At 39.2% G+C, this 22,703-nt stretch overlaps 2 protein-coding genes across 2 annotated transcripts; both read left to right on the forward strand.

Annotated features, from left to right (window-relative positions):
- Positions 1-701: 701 nt before the first annotated feature.
- pomt2 (protein-O-mannosyltransferase 2) lies at positions 702-8,638 on the forward strand. The gene is made up of 21 exons (XM_077558286.1): positions 702-1,360; positions 1,430-1,514; positions 1,603-1,707; positions 1,792-1,900; positions 1,981-2,089; positions 2,882-3,041; positions 3,118-3,224; positions 3,292-3,374; positions 3,564-3,673; positions 3,755-3,821; positions 3,894-3,954; positions 4,032-4,110; positions 5,665-5,816; positions 5,875-5,966; positions 6,055-6,131; positions 6,193-6,264; positions 6,341-6,400; positions 6,492-6,597; positions 7,050-7,190; positions 7,269-7,380; positions 8,119-8,638. The coding sequence occupies exons 1-21, from the start codon at positions 1,089-1,091 to the stop codon at positions 8,222-8,224; spliced, it is 2,265 nt and encodes a 754-aa protein (XP_077414412.1). The 5' UTR covers positions 702-1,088; the 3' UTR covers positions 8,225-8,638.
- Positions 8,422-20,861, forward strand: lin52 (lin-52 DREAM MuvB core complex component). The gene is made up of 8 exons (XM_077558298.1): positions 8,422-8,452; positions 9,020-9,070; positions 9,555-9,669; positions 10,683-10,757; positions 10,856-10,893; positions 10,970-11,036; positions 11,196-11,279; positions 20,503-20,861. The coding sequence occupies exons 3-8, from the start codon at positions 9,651-9,653 to the stop codon at positions 20,556-20,558; spliced, it is 339 nt and encodes a 112-aa protein (XP_077414424.1). The 5' UTR covers positions 8,422-8,452; positions 9,020-9,070; positions 9,555-9,650; the 3' UTR covers positions 20,559-20,861.
- The last annotated feature ends 1,842 nt before the right edge of the window (positions 20,862-22,703 follow it).

Here is a 22,703-nt window from a genome sequence, read left to right on the forward strand (position 1 = left end):
TCAGTCAATAAATATTGAATATTATAAGTACAATATTTATTTAGTTATGTATTTTGTATTTAGTAAAAGGCATTTTTGACTTATTAATAAATTAGGCAATTCGTGTTTTGACTGGTTTAATTTAAACTATTTATTTAGTCGGTTACACTATTTTTTGGAGGGTTTAAAAAAAAAGTAATTTTGGATTTATTTCGTTGATTTTTCTAAAAGAAATTTTCGACTTACGCAGTTATTTAAATATGTTCATTTATTTAGTCGATTATACAATTATATTCATGTATCCTTAGTTATTTTTATTTAGTCAATAATACTGAATACACAGCTAACACCAACAAATTAGAAATAAGTTAAACATGACAAAAACATATTTAATCTAATTAAAATCCTGTAATTTAAAGAGAAGCCCCAATAATAATAACAACAACAATAATAATAATAATAATAATAATAATAATAATAATAATAATAATAATAATAATAATAATAATAATAATCGACATGAACCATTATGTTGTATTGCCATCTTGTGGTCAAAACGTAGCTGTACAGCGTTGTCTACCCCGTCTTGTGATTGGTTAGCAGGGAGCTACTTTGTTTAGCGTGGAGACTCATGGGATATGTATTCTTTTGGGCGTTCTGATAACGGAGCAAGTATAATAGCGTACTATAACTCCCACAAATCATCTTTAGCCCGGCGTCACTGTTTCTGATGGCTCGTTCTAACATGCCTAAACTGTATTTTGATCGTGGTCAACACAATAATACGAGATAATAATTATTTTAATAAATCAAGAAAGATAATGTTAAATTGTATTAAGCACTAATGTGATTGTAGTTGTCTGGAAGGACCAGTTTTGTCGAGCAACTGGATTTAAACACGCGACCAAGCTAAGATAAGTATGGTATAGTTTCATAAACCGTGTGACGCATTCAGGGACAGTACTGACACACGTGGCCGTCAATAGAGAACTATTATGATACTTATATTGCAGTATCCCTGCAGGCGATATGAATAAATTGCATTATAAACACGAGCGTTCGCCTTGTTAGCTCGACATTTCGAATGGACGTTTTGTTCTAGCGTTCTAATGGAAAGGGAACCATGCTCCACACAGTACCACATAGCAAAGGACGCATCAGTAATAAGACACAGAAAGACTTTTCAGACATCCACTCCGTCTACTGACAAAACCCCCAACAAGGATGGAAACTTGACAGAGGAAACCAATGGGAGTTTCTCCAGAAAAAGAAGAAAAAGCTCCAACAGTGCTGAGCCCACCAGCAGAGGATTTCTTCTCTTGGTGGCTGGACTGTCCTTCTCCACACGCCTCTTTAAAATCAAAGAGCCTCCACATGTGTGGTGAGTTCACATGAAAAAGGTCTGTTTATTATTTTAGGTGCTTATTGTGGCTCTTCTGTTGTCTTTAAGCTGGGACGAGACACACTTTGGGAAGATGGGAAGCTACTACATCAACAGGACCTTCTTTTTTGATGTCCACCCTCCTCTGGGGAAGGTGAGATCGATTGACTACATTTTACGGCAGAGAATGAAATACGGGTATAATAATTTGCTTGTTTTTCGTTGTTGTTGCCGTCTTTCAGATGCTGATCGGACTAGCCGGATACATGAGCGGCTATGATGGCACTTTTCCATTCACAAAGCCAGGAGATAAATACGAACATCACATCTACTGGGGGATGAGAGGGGTAGGTTACTATAGTAGCTCTTTCAACAGCTGCCTGAAAAAAAAGTTTGCCTTTCCAAACATAATACATAGTGTTTTCCTTCAGTTCTGTGCTGGCTTAGGCTCCTTTCTCCCCATCTTTGCCTACCTCATTGTTCTGGAGCTGTCTCACTCTCACACAGCCGCTCTTATCGCTGCCTGGCTGCTCATATTTGGTAGGTCCCAACGAAAAAGTCAATTCCGTTTCCTATGTCAGTTATCATTCAATTCTTATGGTTCCGCTTCTTCCTGGCAGACACGGGCTGCATCACTATTTCTCAGTACATCCTGTTGGACCCCATACTCCTGTTCTTCATCATGGCAGCGGTGCTCAGTATGGTCAAGTTCAACCAGCAAAAAGACAGGTTGCCTATCTTTTGTGTTACGTTTTTCCTTCAACAGTTTTGAATGTAGTATAATTGTATCCAAGGCAGCACACTAAATATTAGGGCTACACTAAAAAGAAAAATTACAGGTTAAAATATTTTATGTTACATACTATTTGACAGAATGAAATGTTGCTTTTAAACAGTTTTACCTTTGGACATTATTAGTATTAACTTGTTTATTTTTCTTGTAATCATGTGAATTCTTTGTTGGAAAAAATAAGTTTTTATTGTAATATTATTCTGGTACAATTGCACTTCTCATGCCTCGTAATATCGGGAATTTTTTCTTTTAAAATTATGCATTTTTTAAATTTATATATTTCAACTTTTTTCTTGTAGTATTTCAACATTATTCTCTTAAATTCCTTAGTTTACCTGTAATATTACAACGTATTAAAATTAAAACTTTTAAAAATCGGAATATTATTGTTTAATTTTCTTGACGCAGTTTTTTAAAATTTTTTGTTATGTTCCATTTTTTTTCTTGAAGTATTGTGAATATATTCTCTAAAGATTAAATTTTAAGGAAACAACTTTACAGTTTTATTCTCTGAAAATTGCTAAATTCTTTTTAATAGCTCTAAGTCTTTATTCTGAAATCTTGTAGTATCGTCTTTTTTATTTTATTCTCAGAGTAGCATTTTTTTTGTTTGTTTTTTTGCAGTGTGGCCCTAATACGTTGTCTCAATCTGTCAAAACCATGAAATGAAATGTTGAAATATTAGTCTGTTACTAACAGAGAATCCTGTTTGCTCATCTGTTTTCCAGGCCCTTTACTGCTCCTTGGTGGTTTTGGATCCTACTAACTGGTGTCAATCTTGCTGGAGCTCTGGGGGTGAAGTTTGTTGGTCTTTTTGTCATCCTGCTGGTGGGTCTGAACACGGTTTCAGACCTCTGGAGGCTTTTAGGGGATCTGGACCTATCACTGGTAAACACCCGCATGCAGAATACGAAAGTAACGAAGGTGTCGACAGGTATGACGTTATTGTGTTTCCTGGCTTTAGGTGGACGTCACAAAGCACCTCCTGGCTCGGGTTGTGGCGCTCATCCTGCTTCCCGTCTTCCTCTATTTTACAATATTTGCAGTCCATTTTGTGGTGCTGAACAAAAGGTGAGTGTGAGCGTTGGATGCAGTTTGTTGTTTGGCATTACATCGTTTGATGTATCTTTGTTATCAGCGGACCAGGAGACGGGTTCTTCAGTTCTGCCTTCCAGTCTCGTCTCATTGGGAACAACCTGCACAACGCGTCAATGCCCGAGTGTAAGTGTGACGCAACTTTTATTATGAGAAACCACATGAATTGACAGTTGCGTTAAAAGGCGGCTGAATTTGAAAAGAAACGGCAGAATTTCATTTTTATGCCTAGTGAATTTTTAGCCGGAAATGAAAAAAAGCTGTTTGGATAAAGTTTTTTGTAGAAAGAAAGCATTTGTTGTTCATCATGTGTAGACCTGGCGTATGGCTCCACCATTACGATGAAGAACCTTCGCATTGCTGGAGGTTACTTGCACTCTCACTGGCACTTGTACCCAGAAGGAGTTGGAGCGAAGCAGCAGCAGGTCAGGAAGACATTGCAATGTATGTGAATATACTTTTACAGAACGTCTATTAAATGCTGTATTTTTTTTCCCCCCATGTAGGTTACAGCCTACCTGCACAAAGACTACAACAACTTGTGGTTGGTTCACAGGCACAACGATACAAACTGTAAGGAAACCATGCAACCTGTAACTTTATTTTCCAATCATAGCATTTATGTCACTTGTAATTGTGTTTTAGCTCAATCCGAGGCCCCTGATCTGGTTCGCCATGGTGACATCATCAGATTGGAGCACAAAGAGTCAGTAACTTCAAATGGAAATTGCTTCGTATCGATTGCTGTAAACGTGTAAGTAAAACTATCCCCGGTTCCTTCAGAACAACTCGAAACCTTCACAGTCACCTCCACGAAGCCCCGCTGACCGCAAAGCACTTCCAAGTTACGGGGTATGGCATTGTGAGTAGGCAACGTACCACCAATCTCAATCAACCACCAAATCGGATCACAATTTGTTCCGTCGCGCCGGTTGATTTTCAAGCTGCTATAATTTCAAAATGACTGTCACCATACTATTAACGCTATTATTATACTTTATATTATTATAGTGATTCACGACTAGTGAATTCACCTATTGAGGTTTATTTGCAGAAAAAAAGAAAAAAAAATTGTGTTTTTGTGCTCTTTACGAAACTAAGATGCTCTACGAGGTTGCTATGGCCTAAAAAAAAAAGTTGTACATTGTCGCCATAGTGTGGTAGTGATCAACTGATATATTTTTTTCAGGGCCGATAAGTAGTAGCCAAGGATACCAATAACTGATTTTTTGGAACCGATGTTAATTTCCAGTAGTGGAAATGTGTAAAAAAAAAAAAAAAAAAGAATCTGAACATATTTGGGAAATAATGTCGTAAGTTAAATGAAAAACTAAACAAGTAAATAGCTCCATAAAGTTTACAGAAATTCCAATATAATTGCATTGTTACATTTTCACTTATTTTTGTTTTAATTTCAAACAAATAAAAGTGCAGTGAGTTCCTTTATAAAGCCAAATAAAAATGTATATAAACAAATAATTCCCTGAACATAACCCAATTTTAAATTCTTGTTAGCCTTCAGATGATTGTCAATTAAATGCCATTTTTTGCTATTCGCGACAGGCTCTCTGTATGATGGCGTATTAGGGCCACAATTTTTTTTTTTGTTTTTTTTTTTAGAGGGGGGGTAATTTTTTGGGAGGAAAAAAAAACTGAATATTTGCGAGTCATAAAGTAGCAAATTTGCAAGAGAAAACAAATTACAAATTTACGAGAAATAAACTCAGATATTTGCGACATTATAAATCCCTGAGGAAAAAAAAATCACATTTACGAGAAATAAACATGAATATTTGCGACATTATAAATTTGTGAGAAAAAAACTCACAAATTTACAAGAAATAAACTTGAATATTTTCGACATTATAAAGAGGCAAATTTGTGAGATGATGACACAACGGCCCTCCGCCGAAAAGTATAATTTAATGAGTTCTTCCAGCGTAGGCATTTTGCACACTTGAAAATGTTGACTTCCGAGTAGGCTACTTGTATTTCTTGCAAGTTTCTGATTGTTTTTCTCACAAATCTGTGTTTATTTCTTATAAATTTGGGCGTTTTTTTTCTCTCAAATTTGCCACTTTATAGTGACGCAAATATTCAAGTTTTTCTCGTGAATTTGTGAGTTTTTTCTCGCAGATTTGCTACTTCATTATGTCGCAAATATACGAGTTATCTCTCGTAAATTTGTTGTTTCTTTCTTTATTACTAAAATAATATAATATGTGTTGCCCCAATACGCCGCCATAGCTCTGTCCCCATCCCACAGCTCATTTTTTCACTGATATTCTTCTGAGTACCCATCTGTGGTGGGGTTCCAAAATACACATATTCTCCGGCGTTACTATGCTCCAACACAACAATTCCATCCTTGTAAGTCTGAAATAACTCATTGCAATTTGGACCCGTCCGTCATTAGAATCATACCGGCGACAGCAACGACCTGTGGAGAGTGGAGGTGTGCGGTGGGCGCAAAGGTGACCCGGTGAAGGTGCTCCGCAGCAAAGTTCGCTTTCTGCACAAAGCCATCGGTTGCGTCCTCTTCTCCTCCGGGAAAACCCTCCCCAAGTGGTAAGGTCACATCCGCTCGGACCGTCGACAATTCAGAGCTGACCACATTTGTGTTCAGGGGCTGGGAACAAGTGGAGGTCACCTGTAGTCCTTACTTGAAGGAGACTCCCAGCTCTCAGTGGAACATCGAAGATCACGTCAATGCCAAATGTATGAGCCACGTTTCTATTTCTTTTTCAAATCAGGCATTTACTTTTTTCTTCTTTTTTTTTTTGTGCTGCTTTTGTGTTTTTGACAGTGCCCAACATCAGTCTGTCAGTGCTGAAGCCTCATTTTTTAGAGATCCTAATGGAGTCTCACATTGTGATGATAAGGGTAAGTGAAAAGATAATAATAAATAAATAAATGTAATGAAACCATTTTTTTTTTTTTTTAGGGTAATAGCGGTTTGAAGCCTAAAGATAACGAGATGAACTCCAAACCTTGGCACTGGCCCATCAACTACCAGGTGAGCCTTGGCGAAGTGCGTAAGTGTGATTTGCATCAACAATTTCAAGTAAGCGGCGCTTGTCTCTCTGGCGAAGGGACTGAGATTCTCCGGAGTGAATGAAACGGAATATCGTGTGTACTTACTTGGCAACCCGGTAAGTATTCAGCTTGACTCGTTTAATCCTTTTACGGGTTATGCCTCATCAGCACACATTCATATATGCTTGTGGTCAAATGTATTTTTAGGTGGTCTGGTGGCTAAATCTGGCGAGTTTGGGATTATATCTGATTTTGGTGGCAGTCGCTTCAGTTGCCTTTCAAAGAGGGATCTCAGTGGGGCAAAAGAGAAGAGGTAGGTGTGATTTGGTAAATTTGGGAGAATAGACCAGTCCAATTTTCTCATCTTGCAAACGTCACATGACCATACTCAAATGTTTTCCACGCTATTCAAATGTACTGAGATGAACTGTATGTTAGGATGTTCCTGCCATTTTAAGTTTGGATTAAAACCCGAGTAACACAAATCCTACTGTAGCTTGTGCATATACTGATGTCAGATTTAAAAAAAATTAATAAAAAATAAAAATGCTACATGTCTTAAATGGTCCCGTAAATATATCATTTCACTTAAGAAGTGCATGTGGTCCTTTATTTTTATGTAGCTTGTTTATTCAGGGCACATTTGGTGAATTACACTTTTTTTTTTGTTTTTACTGTTTTGTAAACTTCGTTGTATTAAATAAAATTCTATTTTGCAAAAAAAAAAAAAGATTAAAAATAAAATGCTCATTTTCTGGTTTCCAGGTCATTGTTTTGTGCTCATGAGGGGAGGAGGCCTCCTTTTCCTCGGCTGGCTCCTGCACTACGTGCCTTTCTACACAATGGGCCGGGTTCTGTACTACCATCACTACTTTCCTGCAATGCTCTTTAGCAGCATGCTAACAGGTAGCATGTCACATTTCAGTGCGCCCACTCATTGTGCTTGAGAGGATACAAACATGCAGCAATGTTTGCTGATGGCAGGAATTACGTTGGATTTCCTGTTGAACATGGCCGACCTTCTGCTCCGTCCACCGTATTGCGACTGGCTGCAGAGAGTTGGGAAGGTGTTATTTCTGGTAATTGTTCTTTTCAGGTGAGACCAAATAATGGGTTATTTTCTTGCTGCACTTATTAGTTGTTGTTTTTTTAATGGACGAATAGGCTAGGTCATTCTTTGATGAGATAGGGGAACAAAAACAAAAAAATAGGACTTCAAATGTGCATATAGAAATAGTTTATTCAAATGATAAAATAATTAATTAATTTAAATATTTTGTGTGTGTATTATTTTAGTTTTTTATTTCATTTACAAGACATCAATTTATTGAGATTTTCATTATTACATTCTACCAACTAAATAAAAATGAAGACCTACATGTAAAATGGTTTATTTTACCAATAAAATAATTGGCATTAGTTTAAAAAAAAATGATAAATAAAACATTGTTAAATGTTTTATTATTTTATTTATTTTTATTAATAAAGAAATTTAATTGAAATAAATGAATACTAAATAAATTAATACATTTAAATTCAACAATTTTGAAGAAAAACTGCTACATTAATATAAAAAATATTATAGGACATTTGATGATAATAACAATAATAATAACAACAATGAAGAACTTTTTTTTTCTAAAAAAGTTAGATTTTTATACTGATTAAAACAAAAAGAGGTATGCTGATTCCAAAATTGCAGTTTTTACTCTACGTCTTACCTTCCAGACAAGCAAAATTCCAAAATTGCAGTTTTTACTCTACATCTTACCTTCCAGACAAGCAAAATTCCACTGATTAACTTTAGTAAGAAGATCTCCTTTCTCTTTGCCAGTTTCTACCTGTTCCACCCACTCGCGTATGGCATGACGGGACCTCTAGCACACGAGCCGGGCAGCTCCATGGTCGGACTCAAGTGGATGGAGACCTGGGAGTTCTAACAAGTGAAGATGACATAAAAGTTATCAAACAAACCATTTTGAGCATAAAACACTTGAACTAATCTGTCATTAATTTAACAGTCGTACAGTGTTAATGAAAATGTTTTGTCACAGTACTGTATCCTGCCGGGGTTGGTTTGAGTTTACTGTTTTCAGCTTGAGGACTTGAGGCTACACGTAATCGGCGCCAAGCTTATCGCACATTGCGTCATAATTATATTGGATGTGGTAAGAATGATCTTAAGTGCCTCGAAAATTCTCAAAGTAAGACAATAATTTCTGTGGTAGTAGTCTAGTCAGTTCCAGACCATTTATTTTTATTCTTATATTGATCTGGAGTTTTAGTGATATAGCTTTATGGTGATTTTTATGCATAGATTACAGTCCATGTTAATAAATTATGATATTCTTTTAGCCTGTGCATTCTAATACTTCCAACTATCATGAGCTAAATTCATTTCTCATTAGCCAATCACACTGCACATATAGACCAACAACCGTTCACACTGACAACTATAGATGATTTAGGGTCCGTTACTGTAAAGTAATCCCACATGAGTCCTGTCACAAATAATGAAAACGTGAGTACTAATTGATGTTCCACCACAAAGTTTAGAATTATTATTATTACAGATGAGTTTATTTCAGAAAGTAGAAGTGACTGTAGGCCTCCATGTGGAAAAGACTCTCGAAACTTCCCTCAGAACACAACCCAGGCTAAATTGAGCTCCTCCACAACACAAAATCATTTTTTTTCTCAGAATACTTCATAACACGACTTTCCAATTTAAACAGGGCCTCGGTGACGTCGTAGGACGTTTCAAAAAAGCTCACAATCCCAAATAGGTGAGATTTACGGGAAATCGCTGAGGAAAGGTTCTTCAAGATGACAAAAAAAATATGAATTTGTAATTATTGAAGCACAAATACATAAAGAAAAAAAACACTTATTGGAATAGTAAGTATATGGAAGTTTTTTTTTTTGTTTGACTTAAATTATATTTATAAACATCCAGTCTGTGATGGAAAGTAATGAGGGACAAATACGTAATTACTCTAATTAAGTAGACCCCCGACCCCCAACCCCCCCCCCCCCCCCCACACACACACACACACACGTTTCTGCACATTTAGAAACGGATCTGTACAGTACTTCTCATTTGTCAAAATAGCCTTGTTACTTTTCCCCCCACCTCCACGGGTGATGACAGATTGATGTGTGCAAAAATGCGTTTTGTAGGCGAAAGTGTAAATAAATGTTTACTTTTGTACGTAAATACATTTCAGGGTCTTTTATCACAGCCACCTCTGCTTACAATCCTTTTGGTAGAATCCTAGAGGCAGCTCAGGAGAATTGCACCCTGAACGTTGCTTGAAAAACACCAGCTGCTAATTGGTTGACTTTAGTCACGTGTTCATTTTGAAGATGGCGTCTCCAAATGGAGGTAAATTCTAATTCTTTACCGAGACGTTCTGTGTCTATGTGCGTATTTCGGTATCGTTTCGTCCTCTAACTCATCTTCGACCTCACTTAAGCGCCACACCGAGTCAAAGTCTACATGTTCGCCGTGTGTGTCTGCTGTTTAAATTCCTACTTTACTCGAACGCTTCAAGTGGACTTGATGCTTGTCGAAAACAGCAACAGTGGACATTTGACACGCAAACAGCTAAATGTGCTCGTTGCTTAGCTGCTAAAAACGTAAGACTCTGCTGCTTGTGACATACTGATGTTAAATCAGCGAGTTACATTCTCGTTTAACGGCGTGTATAAACTATATCGACATAAATGTTCGGGTTATCAATGAATTTGGAACTTGACTTTTGTGGACGTAACGTTCTTGTGTGATGGCTGAAGGCATTAACCAAATCGTATTCTTTTTTTCTTTTTATGATACGCCAATAGCACTCTTTTAAGCAACAATTAAAATGTTTAATTTTAAATATCCTGGTTAGTGCCAAATTTGTGTGTTTCACAATTTTCCAACTATTTATCTATTATAAGGAATAACATTCAAATGCTGGTTACTAATTTGTTCAGGTAAAACACAAGAAGTATAACCGCCTCACACTCTTGCCATACAGCTAGTCCATAAACAAACACAGTGCAGCTCAGCTTCTGGCTAGGCTAGCAGACCGCATGGCTAATGATGATTTTTTTTTTTAGGGGGGGGGGATAGAGTTCCAAAATTGTTAACGCATTAAATATTGCATCACGCGAATGTGAATGCATAAAATAAAATAAAAAAGTAGCATACTACAAGCTTTGTGAATTGTTAACTTGCATGAAGCTAGAAATAGTTAAGCCTTGATGTTAACTAGTCCATGGTAAGACAACTTGTCTATACAAGGAGAAATGTCAGCTGTTTATTTGTACTGCTGTTATTTAGTGTATAGTACTGTAATTGATGCCTCAATAATAAATCCATTCAAATAGCATGCCATTTTCTTGTTTCGACAGGTGAAGATTTTGAAACCTCGTTGCTCAGTTATGAGAAACTGGACAGAGCGTCGCCTGACCTTTGGCCTGAGCAGCGTAAGGCCTAATGTCCTTTTCTGTTATTTTGCATTGTCTTGGATTTTGTTGTTGTTGCTTGTTTCATTCCAAGTCTCCTTTTTTTTTTTTTTTTGCAGTACCTGGAGTTGTTGAATTTGCTGCATCTTGTAAAAATGTAAGTTCTAATCCTGCTTTTCCACCTCAGGTCATTTGACAGGTTCTTCTAATCAAATATTTCTTTAACTCTACAGCCCATCACAAATTCACCACCCAAGTGGATGGTTGAGCTTGAGAGCGAGGACATTGAGATGTTGAAAGGTAATGCATTAAATAGTAGAATACAATACATTGGAAGAGGATATTTATTATGACTTCTTGGCTTGGCCCAACTCAGAATTTACCTGGAAAATATTGTGTGCATGAAAAATGAACACTATGCAAGGATTAAATCTGTTTGTGGGTTTTTTTTTTCTGCAGAGTTGGGTAGTTTGACGACAGCCAATCTCATGGAGAAGGTCAAAGGCCTTCAGAACCTCGGTTATCAACTTGGTTTAGAAGAATGTAAGTACCACTAGCAACTTGAGCTAATTGCAAATATATTTAAAAATTTAGAGGATTTAATCTCTTTTTTTTAAAACTTGATTTAATACATTAAAGTTCTTATTTGGCCACTAGATGGCAGCTGTTGCCTTAAAATTGCTAACCGTTAGTACAGCATGATCCTAGGTTAAAATGTGTATTTGCAATGAGCTTGGTCAAACAAGTTGAGCGTCAAAATATGAGATTTAGGTCAATCTTGTTACAGCGGAAAAGGTTAGTAACACAGGCACGACTATGAGTGCTGATAATAAAAGTGCCTGATGCATGTGATGCATGCAAAATCGAGTTTTTAATCCTTTCCCCTTTTACTACCTCCATTGTCATAATCCCGCTGGAGTGTGGATTAGAGAGCTACATCTAAGTGCTTAAATTTTGCAAAGAGAAAATGGCTGTTTATTTTTCCAGTGAAATAATGAACAAACTGAGATGGTGGCAAACACCGCCTCTTTCATGAGGGTGTTTTTTGACTTGTCAAAATCAGTTACATTCATATATATATATGTATATATTTGTATACAGTGGATGTAAAAAGTTTACATGTATCTATTTAAATGTCTGTTTTGTTTTGTTTGTTTGTTTTGTGATATAGAAAAAAAGGAAACCAAGATGAATCATTTGAAAACTTTTTTCCACGTGGTGACTAGGCATGGGCCGATATTAGATTTGGACGGTATGATAACCGTGAGCAAAAATATTGTCACTGTATCAATGTATAAAAAATTACAGATCTAAAATGTCCTTTAAAAAAATATTTGGGTAAATAAAAACTTTATTTTTTTCATTCAACACATTCTATTTCATTTTTAAACAAAATATAGAATATTTGGTACATTAAGAAACGTGTACCATGCTAAGTTTAAATAAGAAAGACGTTAATTTATTTTAATTCTTCTTAGCAAGTCACAGTGTCCTGTAACTGCTTAGCTATTTTTTAGAACAGACCCCAGTTACTCATGTTGTCGTTGCGGACACGCTTGCACCTGCACGTGTTCAGTGTTCCCTCGTTTGTCGCGGGTCCATCTTTCGCGCCTTCGCTGTTTTGCAGAATTTTTACAGCCCGCTTTTTATTATTATTATTATTTATTTTTTATTTTATTTTTTTACTTTTTTTTTTTTTTTTTTACATTGTGCTTTTTGATTTGTTAGTTTTTTTACAGTGTTTGCACGCGCCGTCCGTCGCCGCTGTTACGCGCCGGCTTAAAAATACACAACTGAAATAATGTGCTTGCACAAGTCTGGTCATAGCAGCTTGTGTATGAATTTACTCCTAATGTTTTAATTTTCTTACCGTTTGTTCACTTAAGTGATTGAAAATGCATCAGGGGGGTATGACCACCTGTCGGGACATTCCGATTCATACTCAGACTGCAGTATACTAAATTAGCTAACATTGATAACACCTTGTGTTGGCAATCATAGATGTGCTGTTGTGGTACATTTGTTCTGCTTTGCATTAAGGCAAGGTAAGGCAGCGTTATGCATATAGTTAATTTCATACACAAGGGAACAATGTACTTTATATAATTAAAAATACCACGTTTGAAAGCATGTAAAAAAAACGAATTACAAGGGGGGAAAGTTACTAAAAGAAACTCTTATTTTAAAAATACTTTGAATGTCCTAAATTATAGGCATGGTGGGGAAATGGACTTAAAAATATTCACACTTGGGGCTGATTCCACTTGTGTGTAGCATAACAGCTAAATGCTGCTTCACCATATTTGCTTTGAACTCTTGGCTCCACTAATTGACCCGAGTCTGTAGACTTCAGGGCCTTCCTGGGTTTATATTCCATTAGCATTTGTTTGATGTATTGAGGACCTAAACCTTTCTCTGCTCTGAAGACCAGGAGCAGTTCTTAAAAGTTTATTCAACAGCTCACTGGGAGCCTTTAGAACTGGAGTAATAGTACAAGTGGACACATTGTACTTAATCGTCCTTTTTAAGTGTAAAATTATCCCAAACATTTGACAAACAGTGGGACGTGAGTGCAGTCAGTGTGGAAAAATTGTCACTTTTGCATTAAGCTATTATTGTAGTCAAATTATTCAATGACTGGTTTCAGCTAACAAAGTGAATACAAAGAAAAGGATCATTTGGATTGTGCAGCTTTTCTTTACTATTGCTAACGTGGAGTAGCCCGTATTCTCGTTGGTAGAAAGATGTTTGCTGTCATAGGTGGCGGACTGCAAGATTTGCAATCCTGTCATGTAGCCGTGCTTGACGGGACGCAATGATGGTTATTATTGGTGTCGGAGCTGCCCTGTAATGGGAGGCCTGTTTAAGGCTCTCTGGTTTAATTTTCCTCCTTTTCCTGGCTGTCAGCGGAGGCTTGTAAATCGCAGCTACTTTTTCATCACGTTTGCCGTCTTGCTCAGGACCCGTAAACCAGACTCAGTCGAGAGCGAGGGTGAGGGGACAGCGTTTACTTGCCCCCCCACCCCCCCATTGGCATGTGGGCGATTAAAAAGGAGACCGCTTAATGGTCGGGGGCAGGCACAATCAAGTAGTGAAAACTCACCCACCAGTACGAAAAACAACCTGAGCCAGTCTTAAATAAAACACATAAAAAACATTCCCTTGAGCTCATGATATAGCAACTGAGCCCGTGTTGATTTTCTTCCCTGTACCCCCATCATACTCTCATGTTAATTCATCAGCATGCCCTGGGAGGATGTAGCACATCCTAAGCGCCCCCACCCGGCCACCCGTCCACTTCCACCAGTGGCTCCAACAATGGCTGCGTGACGCTGGCCTAGTCTATTCCCATTGGGGCTTGACGCGTGCCTCGCCCTCGGGCCCAGCTGTTACTCCTCCCCGTGATGAATGCCTCTGTCGCGGGCCGCTGAGTGTGGGCAACAGGCCCCGCGTCTCCAGGGAAAGCCCAGTCCTCTGATAAGTGCTGTTATTGGAGGTAATTGAAAGCGTGAGTGTTCCTTTGGGAGGCTCAGAAGGGCCTGTGTTTATGATTTTTGCCGAGGTGGCGATGTTGGTAGTTTGTGGTGTTCGTTTGCTCGAGGCAAGGCTTAAACTGGAAAACATGTTTTTAATTAAAAGTATCCAGGCCTGGCTTTGCTTATTAACTGGAATTACCTTTTATTTGTTTCAAGTCTCAAGCGCCTTCAGTATCATGCCTTAAGAAAACTGGTTGACTTAAGGCCTTTATTAAACTATTTCAAACCCCTACACACACGCGGGCCCCACCCTTGTAAACACTTGTACCAAATGTATCTTTTAAAATACAAAATGTAATATAAATACTGAGCTGCTCATTATAGGCTGCGCTATTAAATTAATGTGAGCGAATGCGCGCTTCGCACCTTGGCCGCACATGGGGAGAATGATGAAACATCGACTTAATAACTAAGTTCAAGTTTTTCTTTTTAATTTTAAAATGGCTTGCGTTAACCAGAAACTGGTTAACAAATGTCACAAATTAAAATCCACCATAGAGTGAATGCACAATAACCAAACCGCAAAGTAGCGAGGGAGTTAGTCTGGGTTGAAGTTGTTGTGAGTGTTTTCATTTTGTAAATAAACACGAAAATGTATAACAAAAAAAAAAAAAATAAAATAAAAAAAAAAAATAAACAAAAAAAAAAATTATATATATATATGAGAATAATAACAGCTCTACCACTTCCAATATCTTGTGTATATGACATCATTACCACATTATGTCATGGTAGAATGTGTTACCACAATACACACTGCCTGCCTTTATTTGCTTTCGAGTTTAAGGGAGAGAGGTGGCGAAGTTTGTCACTTTTTCTCATTCAAACGACTCAATGGGAGCAAAATTTCTGGCCTAACATATTTTTTTATTAGACATGTGCATGACAGCATGTTGAACGTCGCCTAGGCCACACAAAGAAATCAATTGTTGTAGAAAGTAGATATCAGACCAACTCGGAATTGTTAATAGATTAAAGTAGAATCCGAGCAGGACCACCTGTCGTACCGCAACCACCCCCCACCTTCTTGATGCCGTCCTATGTAGTCCCTCACCAGCCCCTGTTGCTTCTGCTTATGTGAAGGTGAGCCTGAAGGTCACCCTGCCCTGACAGTTCCTAATAGCCCTGCTTTCGGCGCCTCCTCCTCCTCCTCCTCCGCACCCCCAGGATCAATCTCCGGCCTATTAGAAGAGCACCGCCGTTGAATATGATTGCATTCACTCGGCTCAACTGGCACTAATGTGCCGCCATCAATCCATCAGGGCGGGCTGACCAAAGGACGGGCGGTTATGAAGTGCTTTCGCTGACAGCCGCTGAATGAGGATACCTTTCTTCGCCCTCTTCCTCTTCCTCTTTACCGCTCCTAATAAGCTAGGCTCAACTTTTCACCTCTAGCCAATTTCTTCGCCGGCTCAATGCTATAAATGGCTGTGTGGTTTACTACAGAATCTGGCCTTTACCCTTTAAAATCACCCGGACTGCTGTTTGATTTCAAATCTAGCGGCCCGTCGGAGCATAATTTGGCAAACGCTTTGAAACCAAATGACCCGAATGTGTGCAGCAGGTTGCAGCTGTGTCTGCAACAGCCTGTTCTTTTCCCAGACAGCATCAGTGTTGGCGCTGTGTGAAAGGAGAAGAGGCAGAGCTTTATGAACACACACACACACACACACGGCTCCTCGTCTCTGCCTGCCTGCTTCCTCCCTGAGCAGATCGGAAATGACACCTCATTTCCATAAAGGCATTAGGAATTCATTGAATTTTCCTTCCCAGCTAATCATAGTCCGGGTGTAAAACCTTTTAGGCTTTTTAATGAATGATTCTTGACTGATTGCCTATTAATAAGGACACCTCTTGAACAGGCAAAGTAAGGGGCCGGGGCTGGGAGGTGCAGGTGTGTTTGTTTTGGTGTGTGTATGTGTGCGTCAATGAGGCGAAAATGCGCCGAGGAGTCGCCTCCCCCCCCCCTCCCCGCTCCGACTGGGACATAAAGAGGAAGCAGTGACTCCCTTGGGAAATCACAGCTCGTGTCTGCATCTTAAATATCCCTGTGAAGTATCAATAAGTGGGTAATTGAATTTTGAACACAAACATGAGCGTCAGTCAGGTGTATGCGTCGCTGGGTGGGGGTGGGGGGGGGGGGCTTGAATGTGTGTGAGTGTTTCATCTCCTCTGTGTCTCCCGCCCCCCCCCTCACACCCCCCAGGGAGGAGGGCGCCGAAAGTGGATGTTAAACCCATTAAATAAAGCTTACAGGCCGTAATGGCTGAGCAGCACTTGGAGACGGGCAGCGAGGGTCAGATAAGTCCTCTTAGCTCATAATGAAAGTGAATCCGGGGCAGACGGGGCCGGGGTCCAGGACTCCTGTTAACCCAGGTGGTCATCTGTCTTTGGGGCTAACAGGGGTCCTGCAGCTCAGTGGGAGCGTGCCGCCCACAAAGGTGTGGGGTGGTGGAGTGATGATTACTCTCATTTCATACACAGGGGAATTGCGTTCAGGGGGGTGGGGGGGGCTGTGACAATGACACCCAGATCAATCACCATAAATGCGCACAAGTAAGATGTTCGTTCCGCTGCAGCGTTTCCTTTTCATTTACATTCCAACCACTTGTGATTGACTCCAAATGAGAATGATTTAATGGCACACAATGCAGAGAATACGTTTGAGTTGTGACAGAATTTCTTTTTTGCGTATAACCCCATCCAGGTCTTTTTCATTTTTTGAAAAAAGCCACCATATTAAAAGCCGGCAGAACACATTCATCTGTTTGCACGTAGAGTTTAATCTTCTTAACGACAATGTATTCACAGGAGGCGGTGTACAAATAGTCATAACCCTTCCAAGCTTTCTTTGCGACCGAGTGGACCCTCCGAAGTCAAAAGTAGGGAGGGAAGGAAAAAAAAAAATTATAAACAGTTTTTGTTTGTTTGTTTTTCCCCACCGCAAAGGGGTAACTGTCACGGTCAAGAATAAAAGCAAACTTACTGCAACATTGAAAATGGGTACGGATGGCTTGGCTGTTCATTAAAAAAAAAAAAGTATCATCATAGTTAATGTTGAATACATAGTTATTTTCCTGTTAAGAATATTAATATTGCATAAAGTCAGTAAAGGTTTTGTGACGAGACGGTTTGCCCGAAAGAGATTTTGCATATTCTCAATTATTCTAACTGTCCCAGAATGGATTGTTCGACTTTAGAGGTTCTCTCTATATTTGTAGCAGGAAATAATAACAAATTGTTTCAAGGCAATATATGGTGGAATGTCAGTAATTGCATACAGGGTGCAGTTCCCCGATGGAAGCACGTTACCGGGTAAATGATCATGAGATGGCGCCAAATCAGCAGGGCAAGAAACGAGCCCTGGCAATCCATAAGGTGTCATTTAGTATGGATGGCGGTAGTAACAAGATGCTGATTAACTTAGTGCAAAATTAGTAATTGACCTTTCTAATCAACTAAACAAATCTCTAAGTTCCCCTAATCAGTATTGATCTCGCCTGTTGTATGACAAAGCGTTTGTGTGTGTGTGTGTCCGTGTTGAATGCTTTCGTTTTAGAGGTAAGCGATTATGATTGGAGTTTGTCCGTCTTTTATCTTTTTGCATCATTTGTTTTTGAGCCATCGTATGCTTAAAAAAAAAAAATCTAGAAAGGATCGAATGAAAGCGGTCTTATTCTTAATTCAACTCATTTTGCTGCCATGTGCGCTATTAAAACTCATCTATGAGCCTAAATTGAACTGAACTGAATTCATGAAACTAAATAAATACTGATATTTACATTTCCGCAAGTAGTTTTTATGCACACAAAAAGTCAGACAGCTTCTCCTTCACAATTACACAAGCCAGCACAACTCATTTCCCGATATTAGCACCTTGGTTTACATTCAACATAAAAGTTATTGCCTATGACAAAAATTACTCAATAGCCAGTCGGGGATTCTCGACAGGCTGCACATGAAGACAAAGTGTTGATTTATGCAATGAATTGTAATTAATGAGACTCTGGCGGTGTTGGGGGGGCCTCGAGGGGCGTGGCACGTTCAGCTCGGGCTCATCAAGAAAAGACGGGAGGAGAGAGCGATTGCGACCCCGTAAATGAAATATAAAAATCAACTGCTGCAGACAGTCCTCCAGCATAACTACTTCTAATAAGAAAATGCACGTTCGGGGTCATCCCAGTGTAATTGCGTTCAACCATTTTTGATGAAGGTTTCAATCAGACGTGTCCTATGCATGTCCAGCTGTGCCCCAGATGTTTCGGCCGATGGGAAGAGATGGCAAAAGTGCAAAATTAATTTGTGGCGTTTGAATTAGCGTCATCTTTAACCGAATGGCAGACACCTCCAAGGTGACGTGGCGCCCACGAGAACGAGCGCCATTATAATTCCATACTGGGCAACCTCATCAGAATTACCAACTGGGTCCAGCTTTTTCATTAGCCGCCATGCACAGCAGGAGCAGGAAGAGGAGGGGGTCTCTTTTTTTTTTTTTTTTTTTTTTTTTCACACCCCCAGCAGCAGACAGTTGTCTTGCAGGCATTATGAAGGTGGATGACATTCCGCTTAATGCCGTTTTGTAATCAGTACTCGCTGACGGCCCCGTACATTTATATTGTGTGATGTGCAAAATGAAGTCACGGAGGTAATTCCAGCTCGGCAGCTCATAAAAGCACCAGCGCAGCCACGAGCTTTTTCTCATCTTCAACAAAGAGTGATTACTTGTACCTGGAGGGTGCGTCTGCAGGATTTGTGAACTGAAGTTTCCATAGGTGCGCAAAGGTCTTTGTAACGATTGGGTACACTCAAAAGACAACTTGCAAATAGTGACAATTCTGGTATTGATTTGAGTGCTACCCGTCCGTCTGTTACACTTCTGAAAACATGCGCTCGTTAAGTATGACCTCAACACATTGAGGACCAATCAGGCGTTCTTCTTTTTGCGCAATCTTTTTATTACGTATTTCAATCAAATTAAATATAAAAGAATGTTAAAGACTGGTTTTATAAAAACTGTATGTCGGGATAAGCCAAAAGTCACAAAAACAAATGTTTACATAAATGTTAGTCAAAAATCACGAGAAACGTTAGTCAGGTTTGCATCCAATTGTTTTGAAAAATGTTAAGCTAATTTACTGAAAACGTGCATGTGACTTATGCCAGTTTCCATGTGTTCTTCTTTTGCGATAATTGAGAGAGGACTCCGCCGCTGTAGGTGGCGGTACACACCATTAAGAGATGTGATCCACCAGTAATTTAAAAGAAGAAGAAGAAGACCAGGAAGCGACTGCTCCGTGTGACGACGTCGTATGAGTTTGCTTTTGTAATTCTTGATAAACCAAAGCGTTTCTTTGCCGTTTTCCATCTAAAATAGCAATAATATTCGCTTCTTTAATGAATTCCAAAAATATTCATGTTTCGCGCCATTGGTTTGGGACTACAAACGTACGTGTGACGTAATATCCGGTTAAAACGCACAACGTGTTTCAGGTCTTGCCAGCGATTTTTCACAAAACCTGTTTCAGAGTTTCCATAGCCATAATTCCCAGTTTCCCTTTTTTTTTTTAATACATGTGAAAATCCATCCCTTCTAAGCGTAAAAACCTTTTTGGGGGAATTTTGGGGCCTTTTCTGGTGTTTCTGTTCACTTTTATTTTCGCTTTTTTTGAAAATTTGAATAAAAATGGGTGGATGGAGACCCAATTATTATACAGCCATTATTCCCTCTTAAATCATTCGATTGAATGTTTCAGAAACTCCTGATGGTGTACGGCACCGGCGTTTATACTGTATCGACTTCTTTGTTGTCAGTTTGCTCACACATGATCATGCCCCTTAATTACATGATCAAATTAATAGAGACATTTTGCCTTTCAGTATTCCGCTCTCTTATCTTGATGTTTTGCATACATGCATAATGTTCATGAGCACATCGCAGCGCTCGTGCAATCAAGCAGATCACGGGGCGCCGCTCTCTCTCTTTTTTTTTTTTATGTTGTTTACTGTGTGGCGAATGAACAGATGTTTGTGTAAATTACCTTCTCCGTGCGACACCGCGCGTATTAAATTCATGCTTTGCATCACTAATGGTGCGGCTCAAGAATGGATGGAGCTGCAGGCTAATGTGGATCGCAGATTGTCTGAAGTTGCTCGCTGCAAACTTATCTTGATGTGGATCTTTTTTTTTCCTCACACCTTTTAATTTCTTTTTCTTTTTCTTTTTTTTTCAGCCAGAGAAATGACCAGAGGGAAGTTCCTGAACATCTTGGAGAGGCCGAAGAAATGACGGGAAATCACTTTTTAATAGTTCCCTTCCAAACTTCTACGAGATGAATTCAACTAACTGATAAACTAATGCCCCCAAAAATATTTTTTTAAATAAGAAGAAAAGATAACTTGCTAATGTAGAGAACCAGTAGTAAGAACAGATGAAAAAGTTTCTCTGGCTGTGGTCCGAGAACCTTTTATCGTTATATTCAATTTTTATTTACTTTGCACTTATTTACAAGACTTGCCTATGGTCAATCCTTTTTATTTATACTCATTTCATTTTCAATGATGCATTAAATGTTGCTGCTTGTTTTTGGTATACTGTATATATTCATTTATTTTTAATTAGAAAAGAACTTTCAAGTGATTCAAAGTCCACAAAACGTGAGTTTGAAAGTGAATGTTAAATTAGGGCAATAACGTCTCACAGCGCTTTTCCTTTAATGAGCTTTGGAAAGCAGAGGGTCCCTTATACACAAAACATTGCGTAAAAATAATATTGCTCATTGTCGTCACCTTTAATCAGAGTTGACATAATTACTAGGACCATTTCTCTTCTAATTAGCACACTTCAGTGTTGTCGGAGCGAGCGGTCAGGCAAAAAGAGAATCAGACAGGCATGCCGAACAGGAAACAAAAAGAAGTTGCTCGGCCATAATTAGGTAAGACAATGCCTCTGACTGTTCCCGGCTGGAGATGTCGCTCAGTCTCGGGCCGCTCCCTGCCAACAAGTTACACTTCTCCGGGGCCTCTAATAAGCCCCCAATCGTCTTTTCCGATTCACACGGACAGAGGCCGCCTCTGCTCGGGTGACTTCACCTCCCACACCCTCCCAGGTCACCCATCTGAACAACACACATCATTTGTACAATTTAGCAGGCCACCGAGAGATGCTGTGTCTCGGTGGAGCGGCCCGATGGGGTTCGAGTAGTCCTCGTCTCTTTTCTGGCCTGGATTATATTGGTGTATTTTGGAGTAGTGCACTTTTATCTGACAGGTTAAGTGTTATTGTTTAATCTGGACTGTCCCCTATTTTTATTTTTTTATCCTGGGAGTTGGAACCGATAACCAGTCCCAGGGTGTGAGCTCCAGGTTTCCCTCAGACCTTGAACTACTCCAGTTGACATGAAAACTGTTTCTGCCATCATTTTTCACCAGCGATTTTAGGATTAAAATTTCTTTATTTTTAAGAACCTTAGATTTATGGTTAGTTTATATTCTAAGTCAGTGGTTCTCAACCACGGTCCTCAAGTACCCCTATCCAGCCTGTTTTCCATGTCTCCCACAGCCAACACGGGTGTTTCAAACGATCAGCTAATTAGCAAGCTCCGCATGAAGCCTGATAGCGATCCTCAGCTGTGTTGACTAAGGGAGACATGGAAAACAGGCTGGATAGGTTGACTCGAGTACCGGGGTTTAGAACCAGTGTTCTAAGATAGCCAAAACAATCCATCCCAGGTCTAGGGTTAGTTTCTAGTCTAAATCAAAATTTTCACATCGGGTTTGAGGTTTGTGTCTATGAGATGTCAGCAAATTTCCAAGATTGATGTCCCAAAAGATACATTTCAAAAACGACGACTTTTCTACTTCAACGTGGGCCAGACGATCAACCAGCTCACCAACAGAGATTTCACCGCGTTCACTGCGTGAGTGATTGCACGACAACTTTTGACTTGCTTCTTTCTCCATGACAATACACTGAGCGTCTGACAGTTCCTGGCAGAGAAGAACATCGTCATGCCTGAGCAACCTCTACTCAGCTGAGCTGTTTTTTCTCGCGCTCTCCTTCCTAAACTCAAACCGGTTATCAAGAAGGCCAGTTTTGAAGGGCGGAATTTCTAATATCTTTTGTGATATTAGTCCTGGAACTTTTCTGACATAGCATGGCTTATTCTGAACTATCCCAATTTTTGTCCTTAAGGTTTGTGTCCAAGTCTTTTATAAACAAACTCACTCAACCCCACTTTAAGCACAGTCTGTGTTGGGGATATATTTTGAAATTGTGCCAAAAAAAAAAAATTATTGTGTCAAAAGCAACCCAACTATGGGTCAAAAATGGACCGATCCTATACTTGGGTCAATTTGACCCAACGTTGAGGGTCAAATTAACCCATAAAGTGGATCGGTCCATTTTTGACCCAAAATTGGGTTACTTTTGACC

This window comes from Vanacampus margaritifer, chromosome 1 (genome assembly GCF_051991255.1).
Source record: "Vanacampus margaritifer isolate UIUO_Vmar chromosome 1, RoL_Vmar_1.0, whole genome shotgun sequence".
NCBI lineage: Eukaryota > Metazoa > Chordata > Actinopteri > Syngnathiformes > Syngnathidae > Vanacampus > Vanacampus margaritifer.

Excerpts from the sequence above, each read along its gene's own strand:
- pomt2 (XM_077558286.1), top strand. The coding sequence starts at position 1,089 with ATGGAAAGGGAACCATGCTCCACACAGTACCACATAGCAAAGGACGCA. Across the intron at positions 1,901-1,980 it reads TGCCTGGCTGCTCATATTTG|ACACGGGCTGCATCACTATT; the intron begins GTAGGTCCCAAC and ends TCTTCCTGGCAG. Across the intron at positions 6,132-6,192 it reads CTCACATTGTGATGATAAGG|GGTAATAGCGGTTTGAAGCC; the intron begins GTAAGTGAAAAG and ends TTTTTTTTTTAG.
- lin52 (XM_077558298.1), top strand. Across the intron at positions 10,894-10,969 it reads TTGCTGCATCTTGTAAAAAT|CCCATCACAAATTCACCACC; the intron begins GTAAGTTCTAAT and ends TTAACTCTACAG. Across the intron at positions 11,280-20,502 it reads TCAACTTGGTTTAGAAGAAT|CCAGAGAAATGACCAGAGGG; the intron begins GTAAGTACCACT and ends TTTTTTTTTCAG.